Raw genomic sequence first — 24,482 nt, forward strand, 5'->3', positions numbered from 1 at the left:
CGTCAGTGGACAGAGGCTGCGCGTCAGTGGACAGAGGCTGAGCAATAGTGGACGGAGGCGGCGCGTCTGTGGACGGAGGCTGCGGGTCAGTGGACAGAGGCTGAGCAATAGTGAACGGAGGCGGCGCGTCTGTGGACGGAGGCTGCGCGTCAATGTACGGAGGCTGCGTGTCAGTGAACAGAGGCTGAGCATTAGTGGACGGAGGCTGCGTGTCTGTGTACGGAGGCTGTGCGTCAGTGGACAGAGGCTGAGCATTAGTGGACGGAGGCCGCGTGTCTGTGTACGGAGGCTGTGCGTCAGTGTTCAGAGGCTGCGTGTCAGTGGACGGAGGTGGCGCGTCTGTGTGTGAGGACTGCGTGTCAATGTACGGAGGCTGCGTGTCAGTGGACAGAGGCTGAGCATTAGTGGACGGAGGCGGCGCGTCTGTGGACGGAGGCTGCGCGTCAGTGTACGGAGGCTGCGTGTCAGTGAACAGAGGCTGAGCATTAGTGGACGGAGGCTGCGTGTATGTGTACGGAGGCTGTGCGTCAGTGGACAAAGGCTGAGCATTAGTGGACGGAGGCCGCGTGTCTGTGTACGGAGGCTGTGCGTCAGTGTACAGAGGCTGCGTGTCAGTGGACGGAGGCGGCGCGTCTGTGTGCGAGGACTGCGCGTCAATGTACGGAGGCTGCATGTCAGTGGACAGAGGCTGAGCATTAGTGGACGGAGGCGGCGCGTCTGTGGATGGAGGCTGCGCGTCAGTGGACAGAGGCTGAGCATTAGTGGATGGAGGCCGCGTGTCTGTGTACGGAGGCTGTGCGTCAGTGTACAGAGGCTGCGTGTCAGTGGACGGAGGCGGCGCGTCTGTGTGTGAGGACTGCGCGTCAATGTACGGAGGCTGCGTGTCAGTGGACAGAGGCTGAGCATTAGTGGACGGAGGTGGCGCGTCTGTGGACGGAGGCTGCGCGTCAGTGTACGAAGGCTGCGTGTCAGTGAACAGAGGCTGAGCATTAGTGGACGGAGGCTGCGCGTCAGTGGACAGAGGCTGCGCGTCAGTGGACAGAGGCTGAGCAATAGTGGACGGAGGCGGCGCGTCTGTGGACGGAGGTTGCGCGTCAGTGGACAGAGGCTGAGCAATAGTGGACGGATGCGGCGCGTCTGTGGACGGAGGCTGCGCGTCAGTGTACGGAGGCTGCGTGTCAGTGAACAGAGGCTGCGCGTCAGTGTACGGAGGCTGCGTGTCAGTGAACAGAGGCTGCGTGTCAGTGAACAGAGGCTGAGAATTAGTGGACGGAGGCTGCGTGTCTGTGTACGGAGACTGTGCGTCAGTGTACGGAGGCTGCGTGTCAGTGTACGGAGGCTGTGCGTCAGTGGACAGAGGCTGAGCATTAGTGGACGGAGGCGGCGTGTCTGTGTACGGAGACTGTGCGTCAGTGTACGGAGGCTGCGTGTCAGTGAACAGAGGCTGCGTGTCAGTGAACAGAGGCTGAGAATTAGTGGACGGAGGCTGCGTGTCTGTGTACGGAGACTGTGCGTCAGTGTACGGAGGCTGCGTGTCAGTGTACGGAGGCTGTGCGTCAGTGGACAGAGGCTGCGCATTAGTGGACGGAGGCGGCATGTCTGTGTACGGAGACTGTGCGTCAGTGTACGGAGGCTGCGTGTCAGTGTACGGAGGCTGCGTGTCAGTGTACGGAGGCTGCGTGTCAGTGTACGGAGGCTGTGCGTCAGTGGACAGAGGCTGAGCATTAGTGGACGGAGGCTGCGCGTCAGTGTACGGAGGCTGCGTGTCTGTGGACGGAGGCTGTGCGTCAGTGGACAGAGGCTGCGCGTCAGTGGACAGAGGCTGAGCAATAGTGGACGGAGGCTGCGTGTCAGTGAACAGAGGCTGAGCATTAGTGGACGGAGGCTGCGTGTCTGTGTACGGAGGCTGTGCGTCAGTGGACAGAGGCTGAGCATTAGTGGACGGAGGCCGCGTGTCTGTGTATGGAGGCTGTGCGTCAGTGTACAGAGGCTGCGTGTCAGTGGACGGAGGTGGCGCGTCTGTGTGTGAGGACTGCGCGTCAATGTACGGAGGCTGCGTGTCAGTGGACAGAGGCTGAGCATTAGTGGACGGAGGTGGCGCGTCTGTGGACGGAGGCTGCGCGTCAGTGTACGAAGGCTGCGTGTCAGTGAACAGAGGCTGAGCATTAGTGGACGGAGGCTGCGCGTCAGTGGACAGAGGCTGCGCGTCAGTGGACAGAGGCTGAGCAATAGTGGACGGAGGCGGCGCGTCTGTGGACGGAAGCTGCGCGTCAGTGGACAGAGGCTGAGCAATAGTGGACGGAGGCGGCGCGTCTGTGGACGGAGGCTGCGCGTCAGTGTACGGAGGCTGCGTGTCAGTGAACAGAGGCTGCGCGTCAGTGTACGGAGGCTGCGTGTCAGTGAACAGAGGCTGCGTGTCAGTGAACAGAGGCTGAGAATTAGTGGACGGAGGCTGCGTGTCTGTGTACAGAGACTGTGCGTCAGTGTACGGAGGCTGCGTGTCAGTGTACGGAGGCTGTGCGTCAGTGGACAGAGGCTGAGCATTAGTGGACGGAGGCGGCGTGTCTGTGTATGGAGGCTGTGCGTCAGTGTACAGAGGCTGCGTGTCAGTGGACGGAGGCGGCGCGTCTGTGTGTGAGGACTGCGCGTCAATGTACGGAGGCTGCGTGTCAGTGGACAGAGGCTGAGCATTAGTGGACGGAGGTGGCGCGTCTGTGGACGGAGGCTGCGCGTCAGTGTACGAAGGCTGCGTGTCAGTGAACAGAGGCTGAGCATTAGTGGACGGAGGCTGCGCGTCAGTGGACAGAGGCTGCGCGTCAGTGGACAGAGGCTGAGCAATAGTGGACGTAGGCGGCGCGTCTGTGGACGGAGGCTGCGCGTCAGTGGACAGAGGCTGAGCAATAGTGGACGGATGCGGCGCGTCTGTGGACGGAGGCTGCGCGTCAGTGTACGGAGGCTGCGTGTCAGTGAACAGAGGCTGCGCGTCAGTGTACGGAGGCTGCGTGTCAGTGAACAGAGGCTGCGTGTCAGTGAACAGAGGCTGAGAATTAGTGGACGGAGGCTGCGTGTCTGTGTACGGAGACTGTGCGTCAGTGTACGGAGGCTGCGTGTCAGTGTACGGAGGCTGTGCGTCAGTGGACAGAGGCTGAGCATTAGTGGACGGAGGCGGCGTGTCTGTGTACGGAGACTGTGCGTCAGTGTACGGAGGCTGCGTGTCAGTGAACAGAGGCTGCGTGTCAGTGAACAGAGGCTGAGAATTAGTGGACGGAGGCTGCATGTCTGTGTACGGAGACTGTGCGTCAGTGTACGGAGGCTGCGTGTCAGTATACGGAGGCTGTGCGTCAGTGGACAGAGGCTGCACATTAGTGGACGGAGGCGGCGTGTCTGTGTACGGAGACTGTGCGTCAGTGTACGGAGGCTGCGTGTCAGTGTACGGAGGCTGCGTGTCAGTGTACGGAGGCTGCGTGTCAGTGTACGGAGGCTGTGCGTCAGTGGACAGAGGCTGAGCATTAGTGGACGGAGGCTGCGCGTCAGTGTACGGAGGCTGCGTGTCTGTGGACGGAGGCTGTGCGTCAGTGGACAGAGGCTGCGCGTCAGTGGACAGAGGCTGAGCAATAGTGGACGGAGGCTGCGTGTCAGTGAACAGAGGCTGAGCATTAGTGGACGGAGGCTGCGTGTCTGTGTACGGAGGCTGTGCGTCAGTGGACAGAGGCTGAGCATTAGTGGACGGAGGCCGCGTGTCTGTGTATGGAGGCTGTGCGTCAGTGTACAGAGGCTGCGTGTCAGTGGACGGAGGCGGCGCGTCTGTGTGTGAGGACTGCGCGTCAATGTACGGAGGCTGCGTGTCAGTGGACAGAGGCTGAGCATTAGTGGACGGAGGTGGCGCGTCTGTGGACGGAGGCTGCGCGTCAGTGTACGAAGGCTGCGTGTCAGTGAACAGAGGCTGAGCATTAGTGGACGGAGGCTGCGCGTCAGTGGACAGAGGCTGCGCGTCAGTGGACAGAGGCTGAGCAATAGTGGATGGAGGCGGCGCGTCTGTGGACGGAAGCTGCGCGTCAGTGGACAGAGGCTGAGCAATAGTGGACGGAGGCGGCGCGTCTGTGGACGGAGGCTGCGCGTCAGTGTACGGAGGCTGCGTGTCAGTGAACAGAGGCTGCGCGTCAGTGTACGGAGGCTGCGTGTCAGTGAACAGAGGCTGCGTGTCAGTGAACAGAGGCTGAGAATTAGTGGACGGAGGCTGCGTGTCTGTGTACAGAGACTGTGCGTCAGTGTACGGAGGCTGCGTGTCAGTGTACGGAGGCTGTGCGTCAGTGGACAGAGGCTGAGCATTAGTGGACGGAGGCGGCGTGTCTGTGTACGGAGACTGTGCGTCAGTGTACGGAGGCTGCGTGTCAGTGAACAGAGGCTGCGTGTCAGTGAACAGAGGCTGAGAATTAGTGGACGGAGGCTGCGTGTCTGTGTACGGAGACTGTGCGTCAGTGTACGGAGGCTGCGTGTCAGTGTACGGAGGCTGTGCGTCAGTGGACAGAGGCTGCGCATTAGTGGACGGAGGCGGCGTGTCTGTGTACGGAGACTGTGCGTCAGTGTACGGAGGCTGCGTGTCAGTGTACGGAGGCTGCGTGTCAGTGTACGGAGGCTGCGTGTCAGTGTACGGAGGCTGTGCGTCAGTGGACAGAGGCTGAGCATTAGTGGACGGAGGCTGCGCGTCAGTGTACGGAGGCTGCGTGTCTGTGGACGGAGGCTGTGCGTCAGTGGACAGAGGCTGCGCGTCAGTGGACAGAGGCTGAGCAATAGTGGACGGAGGCGGCGCGTCTGTGGACGGAGGCTGCGTGTCAGTGGACAGAGGCTGAGCAATAGTGGACGGAGGCGGCGCGTCTGTGGACGGAGGCTGCGTGTCAGTGAACAGAGGCTGCGTGTCAGTGAACAGAGGCTGAGAATTAGTGGACGGAGGCTGCGTGTCTGTGTACGGAGACTGTGCGTCAGTGTACGGAGGCTGCGTGTCAGTGTACGGAGGCTGTGCGTCAGTGGACAGAGGCTGCGCATTAGTGGACGGAGGCGGCGTGTCTGTGTACGGAGACTGTGCGTCAGTGTACGGAGGCTGCGTGTCAGTGTACGGAGGCGGCGTGTCAGTGTACGGAGGCTGCGTGTCAGTGGACAGAGGCTGAGCATTAGTGGATGGAGGCTGCGCGTCAGTGTACGGAGGCTGCGTGTCTGTGGACGGAGGCTGTGCGTCAGTGGACAGAGGCTGCGCGTCAGTGGACAGAGGCTGAGCAATAGTGGACGGAGGCGGCGCGTCTGTGGACGGAGGCTGCGCGTCAGTGGACAGAGGCTGAGCAATAGTGGACGGAGGCGGCGCGTCTGTGGACGGAGGCTGCGTGTCTGTGGACGGAGGCTGTGCGTCAGTGGACAGAGGCTGAGCAATAGTGGACGGAGGCGGCGCGTCTGTGGACGGAGGCTGCGCGTCAGTGGACAGAGGCTGAGCAATAGTGGACGGAGGCGGCGCGTCTGTGGACGGAGGCTGCGTGTCTGTGGACGGAGGCTGTGCGTCAGTGGACGGAGGCTGTGCGTCAGTGGACAGAGGCTGAGCATTAGTGGACGGAGGCCGCATGTCTGTGTACGGAGGCTGTGCGTCAGTGTACAGAGGCTGCGTGTCAGTGGACGGAGGCGGCGCGTCTTTGTGTGAGGACTGCGCGTCAATGTACGGAGGCTGCGTGTCAGTGGACAGAGGCTGAGCATTAGTGGACGGAGGTGGCGCGTCTGTGGACGGAGGCTGCGCGTCAGTGTACGGAGGCTGCGTGTCAGTGAACAGAGGCTGAGCATTAGTGGACGGAGGCTGCGCGTCAGTGGACAGAGGCTGCGCGTCAGTGGACAGAGGCTGAGCAATAGTGGACGGAGGCGGCGCGTCTGTGGACGGAGGCTGCGGGTCAGTGGACAGAGGCTGAGCAATAGTGAACGGAGGCGGCGCGTCTGTGGACGGAGGCTGCGCGTCAATGTACGGAGGCTGCGTGTCAGTGAACAGAGGCTGAGCATTAGTGGACGGAGGCTGCGTGTCTGTGTACGGAGGCTGTGCGTCAGTGGACAGAGGCTGAGCATTAGTGGACGGAGGCCGCGTGTCTGTGTACGGAGGCTGTGCGTCAGTGTTCAGAGGCTGCGTGTCAGTGGACGGAGGTGGCGCGTCTGTGTGTGAGGACTGCGTGTCAATGTACGGAGGCTGCGTGTCAGTGGACAGAGGCTGAGCATTAGTGGACGGAGGCGGCGCGTCTGTGGACGGAGGCTGCGCGTCAGTGTACGGAGGCTGCGTGTCAGTGAACAGAGGCTGAGCATTAGTGGACGGAGGCTGCGTGTATGTGTACGGAGGCTGTGCGTCAGTGGACAAAGGCTGAGCATTAGTGGACGGAGGCCGCGTGTCTGTGTACGGAGGCTGTGCGTCAGTGTACAGAGGCTGCGTGTCAGTGGACGGAGGCGGCGCGTCTGTGTGTGAGGACTGCGCGTCAATGTACGGAGGCTGCATGTCAGTGGACAGAGGCTGAGCATTAGTGGACGGAGGCGGCGCGTCTGTGGATGGAGGCTGCGCGTCAGTGGACAGAGGCTGAGCATTAGTGGATGGAGGCCGCGTGTCTGTGTACGGAGGCTGTGCGTCAGTGTACAGAGGCTGCGTGTCAGTGGACGGAGGCGGCGCGTCTGTGTGTGAGGACTGCGCGTCAATGTACGGAGGCTGCGTGTCAGTGGACAGAGGCTGAGCATTAGTGGACGGAGGTGGCGCGTCTGTGGACGGAGGCTGCGCGTCAGTGTACGAAGGCTGCGTGTCAGTGAACAGAGGCTGAGCATTAGTGGACGGAGGCTGCGCGTCAGTGGACAGAGGCTGCGCGTCAGTGGACAGAGGCTGAGCAATAGTGGACGGAGGCGGCGCGTCTGTGGACGGATGTTGCGCGTCAGTGGACAGAGGCTGAGCAATAGTGGACGGATGCGGCGCGTCTGTGGACGGAGGCTGCGCGTCAGTGTACGGAGGCTGCGTGTCAGTGAACAGAGGCTGCGCGTCAGTGTACGGAGGCTGCGTGTCAGTGAACAGAGGCTGCGTGTCAGTGAACAGAGGCTGAGAATTAGTGGACGGAGGCTGCGTGTCTGTGTACGGAGACTGTGCGTCAGTGTACGGAGGCTGCGTGTCAGTGTACGGAGGCTGTGCGTCAGTGGACAGAGGCTGAGCATTAGTGGACGGAGGCGGCGTGTCTGTGTACGGAGACTGTGCGTCAGTGTACGGAGGCTGCGTGTCAGTGAACAGAGGCTGCGTGTCAGTGAACAGAGGCTGAGAATTAGTGGACGGAGGCTGCGTGTCTGTGTACGGAGACTGTGCGTCAGTGTACGGAGGCTGCGTGTCAGTGTACGGAGGCTGTGCGTCAGTGGACAGAGGCTGCGCATTAGTGGACGGAGGCGGCATGTCTGTGTACGGAGACTGTGCGTCAGTGTACGGAGGCTGCGTGTCAGTGTACGGAGGCTGCGTGTCAGTGTACGGAGGCTGCGTGTCAGTGTACGGAGGCTGTGCGTCAGTGGACAGAGGCTGAGCATTAGTGGACGGAGGCTGCGCGTCAGTGTACGGAGGCTGCGTGTCTGTGGACGGAGGCTGTGCGTCAGTGGACAGAGGCTGCGCGTCAGTGGACAGAGGCTGAGCAATAGTGGACGGAGGCTGCGTGTCAGTGAACAGAGGCTGAGCATTAGTGGACGGAGGCTGCGTGTCTGTGTACGGAGGCTGTGCGTCAGTGGACAGAGGCTGAGCATTAGTGGACGGAGGCCGCGTGTCTGTGTATGGAGGCTGTGCGTCAGTGTACAGAGGCTGCGTGTCAGTGGACGGAGGTGGCGCGTCTGTGTGTGAGGACTGCGCGTCAATGTACGGAGGCTGCGTGTCAGTGGACAGAGGCTGAGCATTAGTGGACGGAGGTGGCGCGTCTGTGGACGGAGGCTGCGCGTCAGTGTACGAAGGCTGCGTGTCAGTGAACAGAGGCTGAGCATTAGTGGACGGAGGCTGCGCGTCAGTGGACAGAGGCTGCGCGTCAGTGGACAGAGGCTGAGCAATAGTGGACGGAGGCGGCGCGTCTGTGGACGGAAGCTGCGCGTCAGTGGACAGAGGCTGAGCAATAGTGGACGGAGGCGGCGCGTCTGTGGACGGAGGCTGCGCGTCAGTGTACGGAGGCTGCGTGTCAGTGAACAGAGGCTGCGCGTCAGTGTACGGAGGCTGCGTGTCAGTGAACAGAGGCTGCGTGTCAGTGAACAGAGGCTGAGAATTAGTGGACGGAGGCTGCGTGTCTGTGTACAGAGACTGTGCGTCAGTGTACGGAGGCTGCGTGTCAGTGTACGGAGGCTGTGCGTCAGTGGACAGAGGCTGAGCATTAGTGGACGGAGGCGGCGTGTCTGTGTACGGAGACTGTGCGTCAGTGTACGGAGGCTGCGTGTCAGTGTACGGAGGCTGCGTGTCAGTGTACGGAGGCTGTGCGTCAGTGGACAGAGGCTGAGCATTAGTGGATGGAGGCTGCGCGTCAGTGTACGGAGGCTGCGTGTCTGTGGACGGAGGCTGTGCGTCAGTGGACAGAGGCTGCGCGTCAGTGGACAGAGGCTGAGCAATAGTGGACGGAGGCGGCGCGTCTGTGGACGGAGGCTGCGCGTCAGTGGACAGAGGCTGAGCAATAGTGGACGGAGGCGGCGCGTCTGTGGACGGAGGCTGCGTGTCTGTGGACGGAGGCTGTGCGTCAGTGGACAGAGGCTGAGCAATAGTGGACGGAGGCGGCGCGTCTGTGGACGGAGGCTGCGCGTCAGTGGACAGAGGCTGAGCAATAGTGGACGGAGGCGGCGCGTCTGTGGACGGAGGCTGCGTGTCTGTGGACGGAGGCTGTGCGTCAGTGGACGGAGGCTGGGCGTCAGTGGACGGAGGCGGCGTGTCTGTGGACGGAGGCTGTGCGTCAGTGGACGGAGGCGGCGTGTCTGTGGACGGAGGCTGTGCGTCAGTGGACGGAGGCTGAGCATTAGTGGACGGAGGCTGAGCATTAGTGGACGGAGGCGGCGTGTCTGTGGACGGAGGCTGTGCGTCAGTGGACGGAGGCTGAGCATTAGTGGACGGAGGCTGAGCATTAGTGGACGGAGGCGGCGTGTCTGTGGACGGAGGCTGTGCGTCAGTGGACGGAGGCGGCGTGTCTGTGGACGGAGGCTGTGCGTCAGTGGACGGAGGCTGTGCGTCAGTGGACGGAGGCTGAGCATTAGTGGACGGAGGCTGCGCGTCAGTGTACGAAGGCTGCGTGTCAGTGAACAGAAGCTGAGCATTAGTGGACGGAGGCTGTGCGTCAGTGGACGGAGGCGGCGTGTCTGTGGATGGAGGCTGTGCGTCAGTGGACGGAGGCGGCGTGTCTGTGGACGGAGGCTGTGCGTCAGTGGACGGAGGCGGCGTGTCTGTGGACGGAGGCTGTGCGTCAGTGGACGGAGGCTGAGCATTAGTGGACGGAGGCTGAGCATTAGTGGACGGAGGCTGAGCATTAGTGGACGGAGGCTGAGCATTAGTGGACGGAGGCTGAGCATTAGTGGACGGAGGCTGTGCGTCAGTGGACGGAGGCGGCGTGTCTGTGGACGGAGGCTGTGCGTCAGTGGACGGAGGCTGTGCGTCAGTGGACGGAGGCTGAGCATTAGTGGACGGAGGCTGAGCATTAGTGGACGGAGGCGGCGTGTCTGTGGACGGAGGCTGTGCGTCAGTGGACGGAGGCTGTGCGTCAGTGGACGGAGGCTGAGCATTAGTGGACGGAGGCTGAGCATTAGTGGACGGAGGCTGAGCATTAGTGGACGGAGGCTGAGCATTAGTGGACGGAGGCGGCGTGTCTGTGGACGGAGGCTGTGCGTCAGTGGACGGAGGCTGTGCGTCAGTGGACGGAGGCTGAGCATTAGTGGACGGAGGCTGAGCATTAGTGGACGGAGGCTGAGCATTAGTGGACGGAGGCTGAGCATTAGTGGACGGAGGCGGCGTGTCTGTGGACGGAGGCTGTGCGTCAGTGGACGGAGGCTGTGCGTCAGTGGACGGAGGCTGTGCGTCAGTGGACGGAGGCTGAGCATTAGTGGACGGAGGCTGAGCATTAGTGGACGGAGGCTGTGCGTCAGTGGACGGAGGCTGAGCATTAGTGGACGGAGGCTGAGCATTAGTGGACGGAGGCTGTGCGTCAGTGGACGGAGGCTGAGCATTAGTGGACGGAGGCGGCGTGTCTGTGGACAGAGCTCCTAGGTTGCGTTGAGAGATGTTGGGAAGAAATAAATGTTTTGGTTTTTTACTGTTCAGTTCTGTAAATACATAAGGCTCAAAATATGAATATTATCATTTATTTTCCATGCTATAAAACAGCTATCATTTTATTGTCCTTTTTTTCCAGAAAATAATACAAATATAATAACACACTGTGGTGTTTTCTTGTACAATGAGCACTGTGCTTTGCTCTGGGTGTAATGCAGGGTAATGAGGCTGTATGGAGCCCCAGCCTTTAGCCTTACTGCAGGCACCAGCTGCTCTCTTCACTTTTCACCAAGGTTTGCAATTGTCAGCTGCTCCCTGAACAGGAGGGAGCGCCTCTGGCTCCGCCCCACCATTGTCATAGCAACGGCTGCCTGGGGTTATTGGCAAAGGATTCTGGGAGATGGCCAGTGCCACTGCTGCTTTGGGGGTTGTGCGAGCTGACATGCTTCTTCCTTCTGTCCCCCCATCACTGGGGGCTGGTGGGAGAAACTGATAGTGCTCGGTAGAAGAACTACTGCATCCTCGCTCGCTGTGGGATTCTCATTACCTACCGTGGATACAACTAATGCAAAGGATGTGGTGTAAATAAAATGGCAAACTACGCATTTAAATGCAGGAGGAAAGATCAAAGCTATGTGTAAATGTAGTGGGGGAGGGGAAGCAGTGGGGTCATTCCAACCTCCCCTCCCCCATCTGTGGTGGGCGAGGTGAGTGCAGCCACAGCCAGAAACATTTACAGATGGGACATAACGTGGGCCAGCGTCTGGAATGGTGTATTATTACTTTTATTATTATTGTATTAGCGTATTATTGACCACAGAAACACGTACGATAAATGTGAGTCCGCAAGGGCAGGGTCCTCGCCCCTCTGTACCAGTCTGTCACTGTAAACCTGTTTACTGTAAACGATCTCTATAAATCTGTACATAACCCCCTTCTCATGTACAGCACCATGGAATTAATGGTGCTATAGAAATAAATAATAATAATAATAAACGTGAGCTGATGGGGTGACACTGGCATTGAGGATGGCAGCTGCTCAGGTGACAATGCTGCCAGCCGGGCTGTTAGAGACTGCAGAGGGGGGTCCCAGGGTATTTCTGACATGATGTCGGGAGTGCCAAGAGACCATGGGGCCCACCAAGACCCCTGACATGCATCTGTGTCTTCTTCAGGACATGGAAACAGTTGGTACCTGGGACAAATCAGAGTTTCTTTGGCTCCGTGCACTGCACCGCCATTTGCTCTGGTAAGTCACGATTGCTTTCGGCCAAGACCTGACAGACGTCAGACGTGTAGAGTCAGGCAGCACAATGACGTCACACAGTTCAGGCATAAAAAGCAGAACTCCATCTTATATTGGGGCGGAGTGGTTCGGTAAGTTTCAATGTATTTTTTGAGGGGACAAAGCCAGAAAGGGGGTATGAAAGGGCTAGAAGGCGAATATTACTAATAGAAAAAGGGGCACTGATAATAAATGGAGGCACAAAAAGGGCATTATTATTACACTAGATGGTGGCCCCATTCTAACGCATCGGGTATTCTAGAATATGTATGTATTTTATTTATGAAGATTTCAGAATAATGCAATAAATACACAGGATTCGGCAGTCCGGGCCAGACCAATTAGCGAACCGTGGTTCAAATCCCGCGCCAATTCGCGGCTGGACTGCGTCTGTCACTGATTGGTCGCGCCCGGCCGGCCGCGAACAATCAGTGAAGCCAGGGCCAGCTCCAGGTTTTTGAGGGCCCCGGGCGAAAGAGTGTCACAGCCCACGTAGCATATAACACAGCCCACGTAGTATGTAGCACAGCCACGTAGTATATAGCACAGCTATGTAGTATATAACACAGCCACGTAGTATATTGCCCAGCCCACGTAGTATATAGCACAGCCACGTAGTATATAGCACAGCTACATAGTATATAACACAGCCACCTATTATATAGCACAGCCATGTAGTATATAGCACAGCCACGTAGTATATAGCACAGCCACGTAGTATATAGCACAGCCCACGTAGTATATAGCACAGCCATGTAGTATATAGCACAGCCACGTAGTATATTGCACAGCCACATAGTATATAGCACAGCCACGTAGTATATAGCACAGCCCACATAGTATATCACAGCCCACATAGTATATAGCACAGCCACGTAGTATATAGCACAGCCACGTAGTATAATATAGCACAGCCACCTAGTATATAGCACAGGTACATAGTATATAAAACAGCACATGTAGTATATAGCACAGCCACGTAGTATATAGCGCAGCTACGTAGTTTATAACACAGCCTCGTAGTATATAGCACAGCCCACATAGTATATAGCAGCCACGTAGTATATTGCACAGCCACATAGTATATAGCACAGCCACGTAGTATATAGCACAGCCCACATAGTATATCACAACCCATGTAGTATATAGCACAGCCACGTAGTATATAGCACAGCCACGTAATATAATATAGCACAGCCACCTAGTATATAGCACAGATACGTAGTATATAACACAGCCCACATAGTATATAGCAGAGCCACGTAGTATATAGCACAGCTACGTAGTCGTAGTATATAAGACAGCCACGTAGTATATAGCACAGTCACGTAATATATTGCACAGCCACATAGTATATTGCACAGCCACGTAGTATATTGCACAGCCATGTAGTATATTGCACAGCCACGTAATATATTGCACAGCCACGTAGTATATAGCACAGCCACGTAGTATATTGCACAGCCACGTAGTATATAGCACAGCCCACACAGTATATAACAGCACACGAAGTATATAGCACAGCCACGTATACAACAGGCCACGCAGTATATAACACAGCCCACGTAGTATATAGCACAGCCCACACAGTATATAACAGCCCATGCAGTATATAACAAAGCCCACGCAGTATATAACACAGCCATGTAGTATATAACACAGCCCACGCAGTATACAACAGCCCACGTAGTATATACCACAGCCCATGCAGTATATAGCACAGCCATGTAGTATACTGCACAGCCACGTAGTATATTGCACAGCCACGTAATATATAGCACGGCCCACGCAGTATATAACAGCACACGAAGCATATAGCACAGCCCACATAGTATATAAAACAGCCCACACAGTATATAACACAGCCACGTAGTATATAACACAGCCCACATAGTATATAGCACAGCCCACACAGTATATAACACAGCCCACGCAGTATATAACACAGCCCACGCAGTATATAACAGCCACGTAGTATATAACACAGCCCACACAGTATATAACACAGCCCACGTAGTATATAGCACAGCCCACACAATATATAGCACAGCCCATGCAGTACATAACAGCCCACGAAGTATATAGCACAGCCCACGTAGTATATAACAGCTCACGCAGTATATAACACAGCAAACGCAGAATATACAGTTAGGTCCATATATATTTGGACAGAGACAACATTTTCCTAATTTTGGTTATAGACATTACCACAATGAATTTTAAACAAAACAATTCAGATGCAGTTGAAGTTCAGACTTTCAGCTTTCATTTGAGGGTATCCACATTAAAATTGGATGAAGGGTTTAGGAGTTTCAGCTCCTTAACATGTGCCACCCTGTTTTTAAAGGGACCAAAAGTAATTGGACAGATTCAATAATTTTAAATAAAATGTTCAATTTTAGTACTTGGTTGAAAACCCTTTGTTGGCAATGACTGCCTGAAGTCTTGAACTCATGGACATCACCAGATGTTGTGTTTCCTCCTTTTTGATGCTCTGCCAGGCCTTTACTGTGGTGGTTTTCAGTTGCTGTTTGTTTGTGGGCCTTTCTGTCTGAAGTTTAGTCTTTAACAAGTGAAATGCTGCTCAATAGGGTTGAGATCAGGTGACTGACTTGGCCATTCAAGAATATTCCACTTCTTTGCTTTAATAAACTCCTGGGTTGCTTTGCCTTTATGTTTTGGGTCATTGTCCATCTGTAGTATGAAACGACAACCAATCAGTTTGGCTGCATTTGGCTGGATCTGAGCACACAGTATATCTCTGAATACCTCAGAATTCATTCGGCTTCTTCTGTCCTGTGTCACATCATCAATAAACACTAGTGACCCAGTGCCACTTGCAGCCATGCATGCCCAAGCCATCACACTGCCTCCGCCATGTTTTACAGATGATGTGGTGTGCTTTGGATCATGAGCTGTACCACGCCTTCGCCATACTTTTCTCTTTCCATCATTCTGGTAGAGGTTGATCTTGGTTTCATCTGTCCAAAGAATGTTCTTCCAGAACTGTGCTGGCTTTTTTAGATGTTTTTTAGCAAAGTCCAGTCTAACCTTTTTATTCTTGATGCTTATGAGTGGCTTGCACCGTGCAGTGAACCCTCTGTATTTATTTTCATGCAGTCTTCTCTTTATGGTAGATTTGGATATTGATACGTCTACCTCCTGGGGAGTGTTGTTCACTTGGTTGGCTGTTGTGAAGGGGTTTCTCTTCACCATGGAGATTATTCTGCGATCATCCACCACTGTTGTCTTCCGTGGGCGCCTAGGTCTTTCTGCATTGATGAGTTCACCAGTGCTTTCTTTCTTTCTCAGGATGTACCAAACTGTAGATTTTGCCACTCCTAATATTGTAGCAATTTCTTGGATGGGTTTTTTCTATTTTCGTAGCTTAAGGATGGCTTGTTTCACCTGCATGGAGAGCTCCTCTGACCGCATGTTTACTTCACAGCAAAACCTTCCAAATGCAAGCAGCACACCTCATATCAACTCCAGGCCTTTTATCTGCTAAATTGAGAATGACATAGCGAAGGGATTGCCCACACCTGTCCATGAAATAGCCTGGGAGTCAATTGTCCAATTAATTTTGGTCCTTTTAAAAACAGGGTGGCACATGTTAAGGAGCTGAAACTCCTAAACCCTTCATCCAATTTTACTGTGGATACCCTCAAATGAAAGCTGAAAGTCTGAACTTCAACTGCATCTGAATTGTTTTGTTTAAAATTCATTGTGGTAATGTCTATAACCGAAATTAGAAAAATGTTGTCTCTGTCCAAATATATATGGACCTAACTGTAACAGCCCACATAGTATATAGCACAGCCCACGCAGTATATAACAGCCCACGTATATAACACAGCCACGTAGTATATAACACAGCCCCCACAGTATATAACACAGCCCACGTAGTATATAGCACAGCCCACGCAGTATATAGCACAGCCCACGCAGTACATAACATAGCCCACGAAGTATATAGCACAGCCCACGTAGTATATAACAGCTCATGCAGTATATAACACAGCCCACGTAGTATATAGCACAGCCCACGCAGTATATAACAGCCCACGCAGAATATAACAGCCCACATAGTATATAGCACAGCCCATGCAGTATATAACACAGCCCACGTAGTATATAACACAGTGACATAGTATATAACACAGCCCACGTAGTATATAGCACAGCCCATGCAGTATATAACACAACCCACGTAGTATATAGCACAGCCCACGCGGTATATAACACAGCCCACGCAGTATATAACATAGCCCACGTAGTATATAACAGCCCACGCAGTATATAACAGCCCACGTAGTATATAGCACAGCCCAAGCAGTATATAACACAACCAAAGTAGTATATAACAGCCACGTAGTATATAGCATAGCACACGTAGTATATAGCACAGCGATGTATATAACACAGCCACGTAGTATATTGCACAGCCACGTAGGATATAGCACAGTCCACGTAGTATATAGCACAGCCCACGTAGTATATAACACAGCCCACGTAGTATATAGCACAGCCCACGCAATATATATAACAGCCCACGCAGTATATAACACAGCCCACGTAGTATATAGCAGTGTGGGCACCATATCCCTGTTAAAAAAAATAATTAAAATAAAAAATAGTTATATACTCTTCTTCCGGCGGCCTCCGGATCCAGCCCAGGCCTTTAGCGATGCTCCTCGCGACGCTCCGTTCCCAGTGATGCTTTGCGGCAATAACCCGTGATGATGTAGCGGTCTTGCAAGACCGCTACGTCATCCGGGGTCATTGCCGCAATGCATTCTTGGGACCGGAGAGTCGCGAGGAGCGGGAAAGGCTTATTAGCACTTTTTGCACTTTCACGATCTATCATGGATCCAGAGTAATGGCGTTATTGTATTATATATTTTCTGCCACTCACAAAGTGTTCAGTTGATCAGTAGTGCTTCACTTCCTTTTATTCTTTAATAATCATTATTCACTATTTCACAGTTTATATGGATTTTTTTTAGTTTCCACATAAAATTTCCCCCTTTTTTTATCTATGTGACATATTTTTTATATGATTAGGAGCTTTATTATTTACTAGATGGTGGCCCGATTTTATCGCATCGGGTATTCTAGAATATGCATGTCCACGTAGTATAATGCACAGCCCACGTAATATATTGCCCAGCCACGTAGTATATTGCCCAACCACCTTGTATATTGCCCAGCCACGTAGTATATTGCCCAGTCACGTACTATATTGCCCAGCCATATAGTATATTGCTCAGCCACATAGTATATTGCCCAGTCACGTAGTATATTGCCCAGCCACGTAGTATATTGCCCAGTCACGTAGTATATTGCCCAGTCACGTAGTATATTGCCCAGCCACGTAGTATATTGCCCAGTCACGTAGTATATTGCCCAGCCATATAGTATATTGCTCAGCCACATAGTATATTGCCCAGTCACGTAGTATATTGCCCAGCCACGTAGTATATTGCCCAGTCACGTAGTATATTGCCCAGCCACGTAGTATATTGCCCAGTCACGTAGTATATTGCCCAGTCACGTACTATATTGCCCAGCCACATAGTATATTGCCCAGTCACGTAGTATATTGCCCAGTCACGTACTATATTGCTCAGCCACGTAGTATATTGCCCAGCCACATAGTATATTGCCCAGTCACGTAGTGTATTGCCCAGTCACGTAGTATATTGCACAGCCCGCGTAGTATATTGCCCAGCCACGTAGTATATTGCCCAGTCACATAGTATATTGCCCAGCTACATAGTATATTGCCCAGCCACGTAGTATATTGCCCAGTCACATAGTATATTGCCCAGCTACATAGTATATTGCCTAGCCACGTAGTATATTGCCCAGTGACGTAGTATATTGCACAGCCCGCGTAGTATATTGCCCAGCCACGTAGTATATTGACCAGCCACATAGTATATTGCCTAGCCACGTAGTATATTGCCCAGTGACGTAGTATATTGCACAGCCCGCGTAGTATATTGCCCAGCCACGTAGTATATTGCCCAGCCACGTAGTATATTGCCCAGCCACGTAGTATATTTCCCAGTGACGTAGTATATTGCACAGCCCGCGTAGTATATTGCCCAGCCAAGGGGCGCACTTGGAAGGTTCGGTGGGCTCTAATCTCCTGTCACTGTCTCCCGAGGATAGCTTTTATCTGCAAGTAAGTGCCACATGGTAATAGCCACATATTATCAGCAGGGCCAGATAATGTAATCATAGTTTTTTTGAACCTGGTTATAGTGTAGGTAGTTTGCAGATATAAGTACCCTTAGCTTTGTTTTCTGGTATATAAGGTCCTTTAAGATAGGTGATTGGTCACCATTAGAAATGTAATAGAACGCCAGTATAAAATTTCAAAGAAGGCAGTGACATTTATATATTGATCCATTTTGGACTAAAAAGTATTGATATTGTACATAGGTTTGAGCTTTGCTTATCCACTCCATGGACACATTTGTTTATTTATATCTGATTTGTCTGTAGAAATTTTAATATTGTTCGTAAATAAAGAATTAACCTTTTAAATGTATGTATATGGGTCTCTTCATGCGGCAAAAATAATATAAGTCCGCAATTGGTAGATTATTAATTGGAAGTGCCATAATTAGTGATGTAGGTGGACTATTTGATAGAATATGCATGTCCACGTAGTCTATTGCACAGCCCACGTAATATATTGCCCAGCCACGTAGTATATTGCCCAGCCACGTAGTATATTGCCCAGTCACATAGTATATTGCACAGCCTACGTAGTATATTGCCCAGCCACGTAGTATATTGCCCAGCCACGTAGTATATTGCCCAGCCACGTAGTCTATTGCCCAGCCACGTAGTCTATTGCACAGCCCACGTAATATATTGCCCAGCCACGTAGTATATATTGCCCAGCCACGTAGTATATTGCCCAGCCACGTAGTCTATTGCCCAGCCACGTAGTCTATTTCACAGCCCACGTAATATATTGCCCAGCCACGTAGTATATTGCCCAGCCACGTAGTATATTGCCCAGTCACGTACTATATTGCCCAGCCAGATAGTATATTGCCCAGTCACGTACTATATTGCCCAGCCACATAGCATATTGCCCAGCCACGTAGTATATTGCCCAGTCACGTAGTATATTGCCCAGTCACGTAGTATATTGCCCAGCCACATAGTATATTGCCCAGCCACGTAGTATATTGCCCAGTCACGTAGTATATTGCCCAGTCACGTAGTATATTGCCCAGCCCGCGTAGTATATTGAACAGCCTGCGTAGTATATTGCCCAGTCACGTAGTATATTGCCCAGTCACGTAGTATATTGCCCAGTCACGTAGTATATTGCCCAGTCACGTAGTATATTGCCTGGCCACATAGTATATTGCCCAGCTACGTAGTTTTTTGCCCAGTCACGTAGTATATTGCCCAGTCACGTAGTATATTGCCCAGCCCGCGTAGTATATTGCACAGCCCGCATAGTATATTGCGCAGCCCGCATAGTATATTGCACAGCGCGCGTAGTGTATTGCCCAGCCCGCGTAGTGTATTGCCCAGCCCGTGTAGTATATTGCGCAGCCCGCATAGTATATTGCACAGCGCGCGTAGTACATTGCCCAGCCCGAATAGTATATTGCACAGCCCACGTAGTATATAGCAATGTGGGCATCATATCCCGGTTAAAAAAAAGAATTAACATAAAAAATACTTATATACTCACCTTCCATTGACCCCTGGATCCAGGAAGCGTTTACCGACGCTCCTCGCGCGCTCCGGTCTCAAGAGTGCATTGCGGTCTCGTGAGATGATGATGTAGTGGTCTCGCGAGACCACTACGTCATCATCTCGCGAGATCGCAATGCATGGACCGTTCACCGGAGCGTCGTGAGGAGCGGGAAAGGCGCCGGAAGGTGAGTATATGATGATTTTCTATTTTTTTTAAATTATTTTTAACATTCGATCTTTTTACTATTGATGCTGCATAGGCAGCATCAATAGTAAAAAAGTTGGTCACACAGGGTTAATAGCAGCGTTAATGGAGTGCGTTATACCGCGACATAACACGGTCCATTAGCGCTGCCATTCACCCTGTGTGAGCGCTGACTGGAGGGGAGTATGGAACGGGCACTGACTGCGGGGAGGAAGGAGCGGCCATGTTGCCGCCAGACAGCGCCCGTCGCTGATTGGTCGTGGGCGTTTTGCCACGACCAATCAGCGACTTGGATTCCATGACAGACAGAGGCCACGACCAATGAATATCTGTGACAGAAAGAAAGACAGACAGAAGGACAGAAAGACGTAAGTGACCCTTAGACAATTATATAGTAGATATTCTTGTACATAGTGGGCAGTATTATAGTAGTTATATTCTTGTACATAGGGAGCAGTATTATAGCAGTTATATTCTTGTACATAGGAGCAGTATTACAGTAGTTATATTCTTGTACATAGGAGCAGTATTATGCTAGTTATATTCTTGTACATAGGAGCAGTATTATAGTAGTTATATTCTTGTACATAGGAGCAGTATTATACAGTAGTAGTTATATTCTTGTACATAGGAGCAGTATTATAGTAGTTACGGTATATTCTTGTACATAGGAGCAGTATTATAGTAGTTACGGTATATTCTTGTACATAGAGGCAGTATTATAGTAGTTATATTCTTGTACATAGGGGCAGTATTATAGTAGTTATATTCTTGTACATAGGAGCAGTATTATAGTAGTTATATTCTTGTACATAGGAGCAGTATTATAGTAGTTATATTCTTGTACATAGGAGCAGTATTATAGTAGTTATATTCTTGTACATAGGAGCAGTATTATAGTAGTTACGGTATATTCTTGTACATAGGAGCAGTATTATAGTAGTTATATTCTTGTACATAGAGGCAGTATTATAGTAGTTATATTCTTGTACATAGGAGCAGTATTATAGTAGTTATATTCTTGTACATAGGAGCAGTATTATAGTAGTTATATTCTTGTACATAGGAGCAGTATTATAGTAGTTATATTCTTGTACATAGGAGCAGTATTATAGTAGTTATATTCTTGTACATAGGAGCAGTATTATAGTAGTGACAAAATAAAGAATATAGACGGCACCAGGCTCAAAATGCACCCAATCTTTGACGCAAAGCAGCACAATGTCTGCGCAGGATTCGAGTAGCAAGCACAAGCGGTCACAACCAACAGGTAACCACAGATGCGGCAACTGTAAGTTTTGTCACTTAAGACTCCTAGACAATCCAATTCGTGTAGGTCCTGTTTGCCATTCTGTTCGGCATTTAATTACATGCAAAACCCAATATGTTGTCTATTTAATTCTCTGCCCATGTCTTTTTTACTATATCGGCAAAACAATACGGCCGATGGTCACTAGATTCAAAGAGCATTATAATTCAGTGTTATCCGGCAAAGGGTGCCCTCGGTTCATTAAACATATGCAGGATTATCATAATGCGAACCCTAATGTGTTACGGTTCGCTGGCTTAGAAATAGTTAAATGTCCCGTGCAAGGCGGAGATCGCAATAAAATCTTACTGCAGCGGGAGGCAAAGTGGATAATGGATACTAATGCTCAGGGCCCCATCGGCCTTAATGATAAATTAGACATGTCGATTTTTTTGTAAGGTTAGACATGATTTTTTCATATATGTCTTATAATGTTGTAATTTACATGTGCTTGTTAATAGTGTTTTGCACTTAACCCTATGTGTTTTTATCTCACACACCTGTTAATGATACGTCAGCTGGTCCTCTATAAAGGATATGACGTTTTTAATTGTGCACCTGGACCCGTTGAAGCGCATTTGCGCGAAACGATCGTCGTCCACCTCTCCTCCTCCCAGCACCATCTCCCGATCCCAGCCGCCTCTCCAAAAGTGTTCCGTTTTATCGTATCATGAATAAAGGACTTTAATTCAGCAGCTTTTCTGGGTGAGTGCCACATATTCTTCTTTAGTATTATAGTAGTTATATTCTTGTACATAGGGGGCAGTATTATAGTAGTTACGGTATATTCTTGTACATAGGAGCAGTATTATAGTAGTTATATTCTTGTACATAGGGGGCAGTATTATAGTAGTTATATTCTTGTACATAGGAGCAGTATTATAGTAGTTATATTCTTGTACATAGGAGCAGTATTATAGTAGTTATATTCTTGCACATAGGAGCAGTATTATAGTAGTTATATTCTTGTACATAGGAGCAGTATTATAGTAGTTATATCCTTGTACATAGGAGCAGTATTATAGTAGTTATATTCTTGCACATAGAAGCAGTATTATAGTAGTTATATTCTTGCACATAGGAGCAGTATTATAGTAGTTATATTCTTGTACATTAGGGGGCAGTATTATAGTAGTTATAGTCTTGTACATAGGAGCAGTATTACAGTAGTTATATTCTTGTACATAGGAGCAGTATTATAGTAGTTATATTCCTTTACATAGGGGGCAGTATTATAGTAGTTATATTCTTGTACATAGGAGCAGTATTATAGTAGTTATATTCTTGCACATAGAGGCAGTATTATAGTAGTTATATTCTTGTACATAGGAGCAGTATTATAGTAGTTATATTCTTGTACATAGGAGCAGTATTATAGTAGTTATATTCTTGTACATAGGAGCAGTATTATAGTAGTTATATTCTTGTACATAGGGGGCAGTATTATAGTAGTTACGGTATATTCTTGTACATAGGAGCAGTATTATAGTAGTTATATTCTTGTACATAGGGGGCAGTATTATAGTAGTTATATTTTTGTACATAGGAGCAGTATTATAGTAGTTATATTCTTGTACATAGGAGCAGTATTATAGTAGTTATATCCTTGTACATAGGAGCAGTATTATAGTAGTTATATTCTTGCACATAGGAGCAGTATTATAGTAGATATATTCTGGCACATAGGAGCAGTATTATAGTAGTTATATTCTTGTACATTAGGGGGCAGTATTATAGTAGTTATAGTCTTGTACATAGGAGCAGTATTACAGTAGTTATATTCTTGTACATAGGATCAGTATTATAGTAGTTATATTCTTGCACATAGGGGCAGTATTACAGAAGTTATATTCTTGTACATAGGAGCAGTATTATAGTAGTTATATTCTTGTACATAGGGGGCAGTATTATAGTAGTTATATTCTTGTACATAGGGAGCAGTATTATAGTAGTTATATTCTTGTACATAGGGGCAGTATTATAGTAGTTATATTCTTGTACATAGGGGCAGTATTATAGTAGTTATATTCTTGTACATAGGGGCAGTATTATAGTAGTTATATTCTTGTACATAGGGAGCAGTATTATAGTAGTTATATTCTTGTACATAGGGGCAGTATTATAGTAGTTATATTCTGTTCTATAGATGAAATATATGCTGTCAGCCTCCTGTGATCTTACATTCCAGCTTCGTCCTCTCAGTGTAAACACAATTATACCTCTTTTTACATGGCTGTACAAATTTACTTTCATGTCATCTTGCTCTGTTGTCCAGTAAATGAGACATAAGAGGAATAAGAAAACTGCTTCTTGCAATGTTGTTCCCTAAGATCTGGATAGAGGCGCAGTCCTAACACGTTAATTGTGGATTATAACAGTGATCGATGCAGAAAAGAATGGGGTGGGCATTACAGACGTGACAAGTCTTACCAGAGGAAACCAACTCAATGGCAGTGAGCGCCACTCTCCCTGTCTGCCATACTGTGTAATTCCAGTTTTGCCCAGTTATGGAATCCTCTCCTATATTTGCCATTTTGGAATTTCAAAAATCTTGGTTTATTGGCGAGATTGTGTGAGGACAGCGGTGATCGGCTGGTTAGGCCTGGTCACATGCAGATTTGCGGTCCGGGCGGGTCCTTTTACAGTCTGTCTATGTTGTGGTCGGTGTTCTTGGACACTCGGGCTTCATTCCCACATCTGGATCCAACCTGTAAATCTGAATCCAATCTGCACTTGGCTCGGGAGCACGGACGCATTCCATACTGTGCACTGTTTAGGCTTTAATCGCATGAAATTAAAGAATTCTTTACTTTTTTCTTTTATGCCAAAACGATTGTTTGTGGTAGGAGAAGAGCACAAAGCAATAATTACAACCAGATCGATTCATTTCGGAACCTCAAGGCAGTGTGGCGTTATGGCAGAGCTGCTTACTTACCCAGACCATAGCTACACATGCATAGAAGATGTATCTGTCATCTCTGGCCTTTAAATCGCCATGTGCTCCTGTAAGGGGCCCAGTTTCCTCTTCACTCTCTACCTGAACATCTTGATCATCTCCTCTGCCCTTTAAATCTCCATGTGCTCCAGTAAGGGGCAATGGTCATGGGCGTTTTGCCACAACCAATCAGCGACTTGGATTACATGACAGACAGAGGCTGCGACCAATGAATATCCGTGACAGAAAGACAGACAGACAGGACAGAAAGACGGAAGTGACCCTTAGACAATGATATAGTAGATTTTTTACAACCACATAATTCCTTGGGTCCGGTTTCATATGTATTTTTAATTTATTTTTGATTTGCTCTTCTATACATATATATATATATATATATATATATATACTAGCTGAAGAGCCCGGCGTTGCCTGGGCATAGTAAATATCTGTGGTTAGTTATAGCACCTCACTTCTCTTATTTTCCCATCACGCCTCTCATTTTCCCTCTCACAGCTCTCATTTTCTCCCTCACACCTCTCATTTTCCCCCTCACTCCTCTTATTTTCCCCCTCACTCCTCTCATTCCCCCCAACACTTGTCATTTCGACCTCACATCTGTCATTTTCCGATCACTCCACTATTTTCCCTCACTCCTCTCATTTTGCACTCACACCTTTTCATTTTCACCTCACACCTCTCATTTTCACATCAGTATATACATGTTTGTCATCTCCCTTATATATAGTATACACCTGT

At 50.3% G+C, this 24,482-nt stretch overlaps 1 protein-coding gene across 1 annotated transcript; it reads right to left on the minus strand.

Moving 5' to 3' along the window:
- Positions 1 to 2,690: 2,690 nt before the first annotated feature.
- Positions 2,691 to 23,732, minus strand: LOC138641488 (uncharacterized). Its single transcript, XM_069728997.1, has 6 exons — positions 23,724 to 23,732; positions 8,759 to 9,718; positions 6,827 to 7,513; positions 5,882 to 6,778; positions 2,763 to 3,460; positions 2,691 to 2,712 (listed from the first exon to the last, which is right to left on the minus strand). Exons 1-6 carry the CDS (start codon positions 23,730 to 23,732, stop codon positions 2,691 to 2,693), a joined length of 3,273 nt encoding a protein of 1,090 aa, XP_069585098.1.
- Positions 23,733 to 24,482: the final 750 nt, after the last annotated feature.

The sequence above is a fragment of the Ranitomeya imitator genome, chromosome 1 (genome assembly GCF_032444005.1).
Source record: "Ranitomeya imitator isolate aRanImi1 chromosome 1, aRanImi1.pri, whole genome shotgun sequence".
NCBI lineage: Eukaryota > Metazoa > Chordata > Amphibia > Anura > Dendrobatidae > Ranitomeya > Ranitomeya imitator.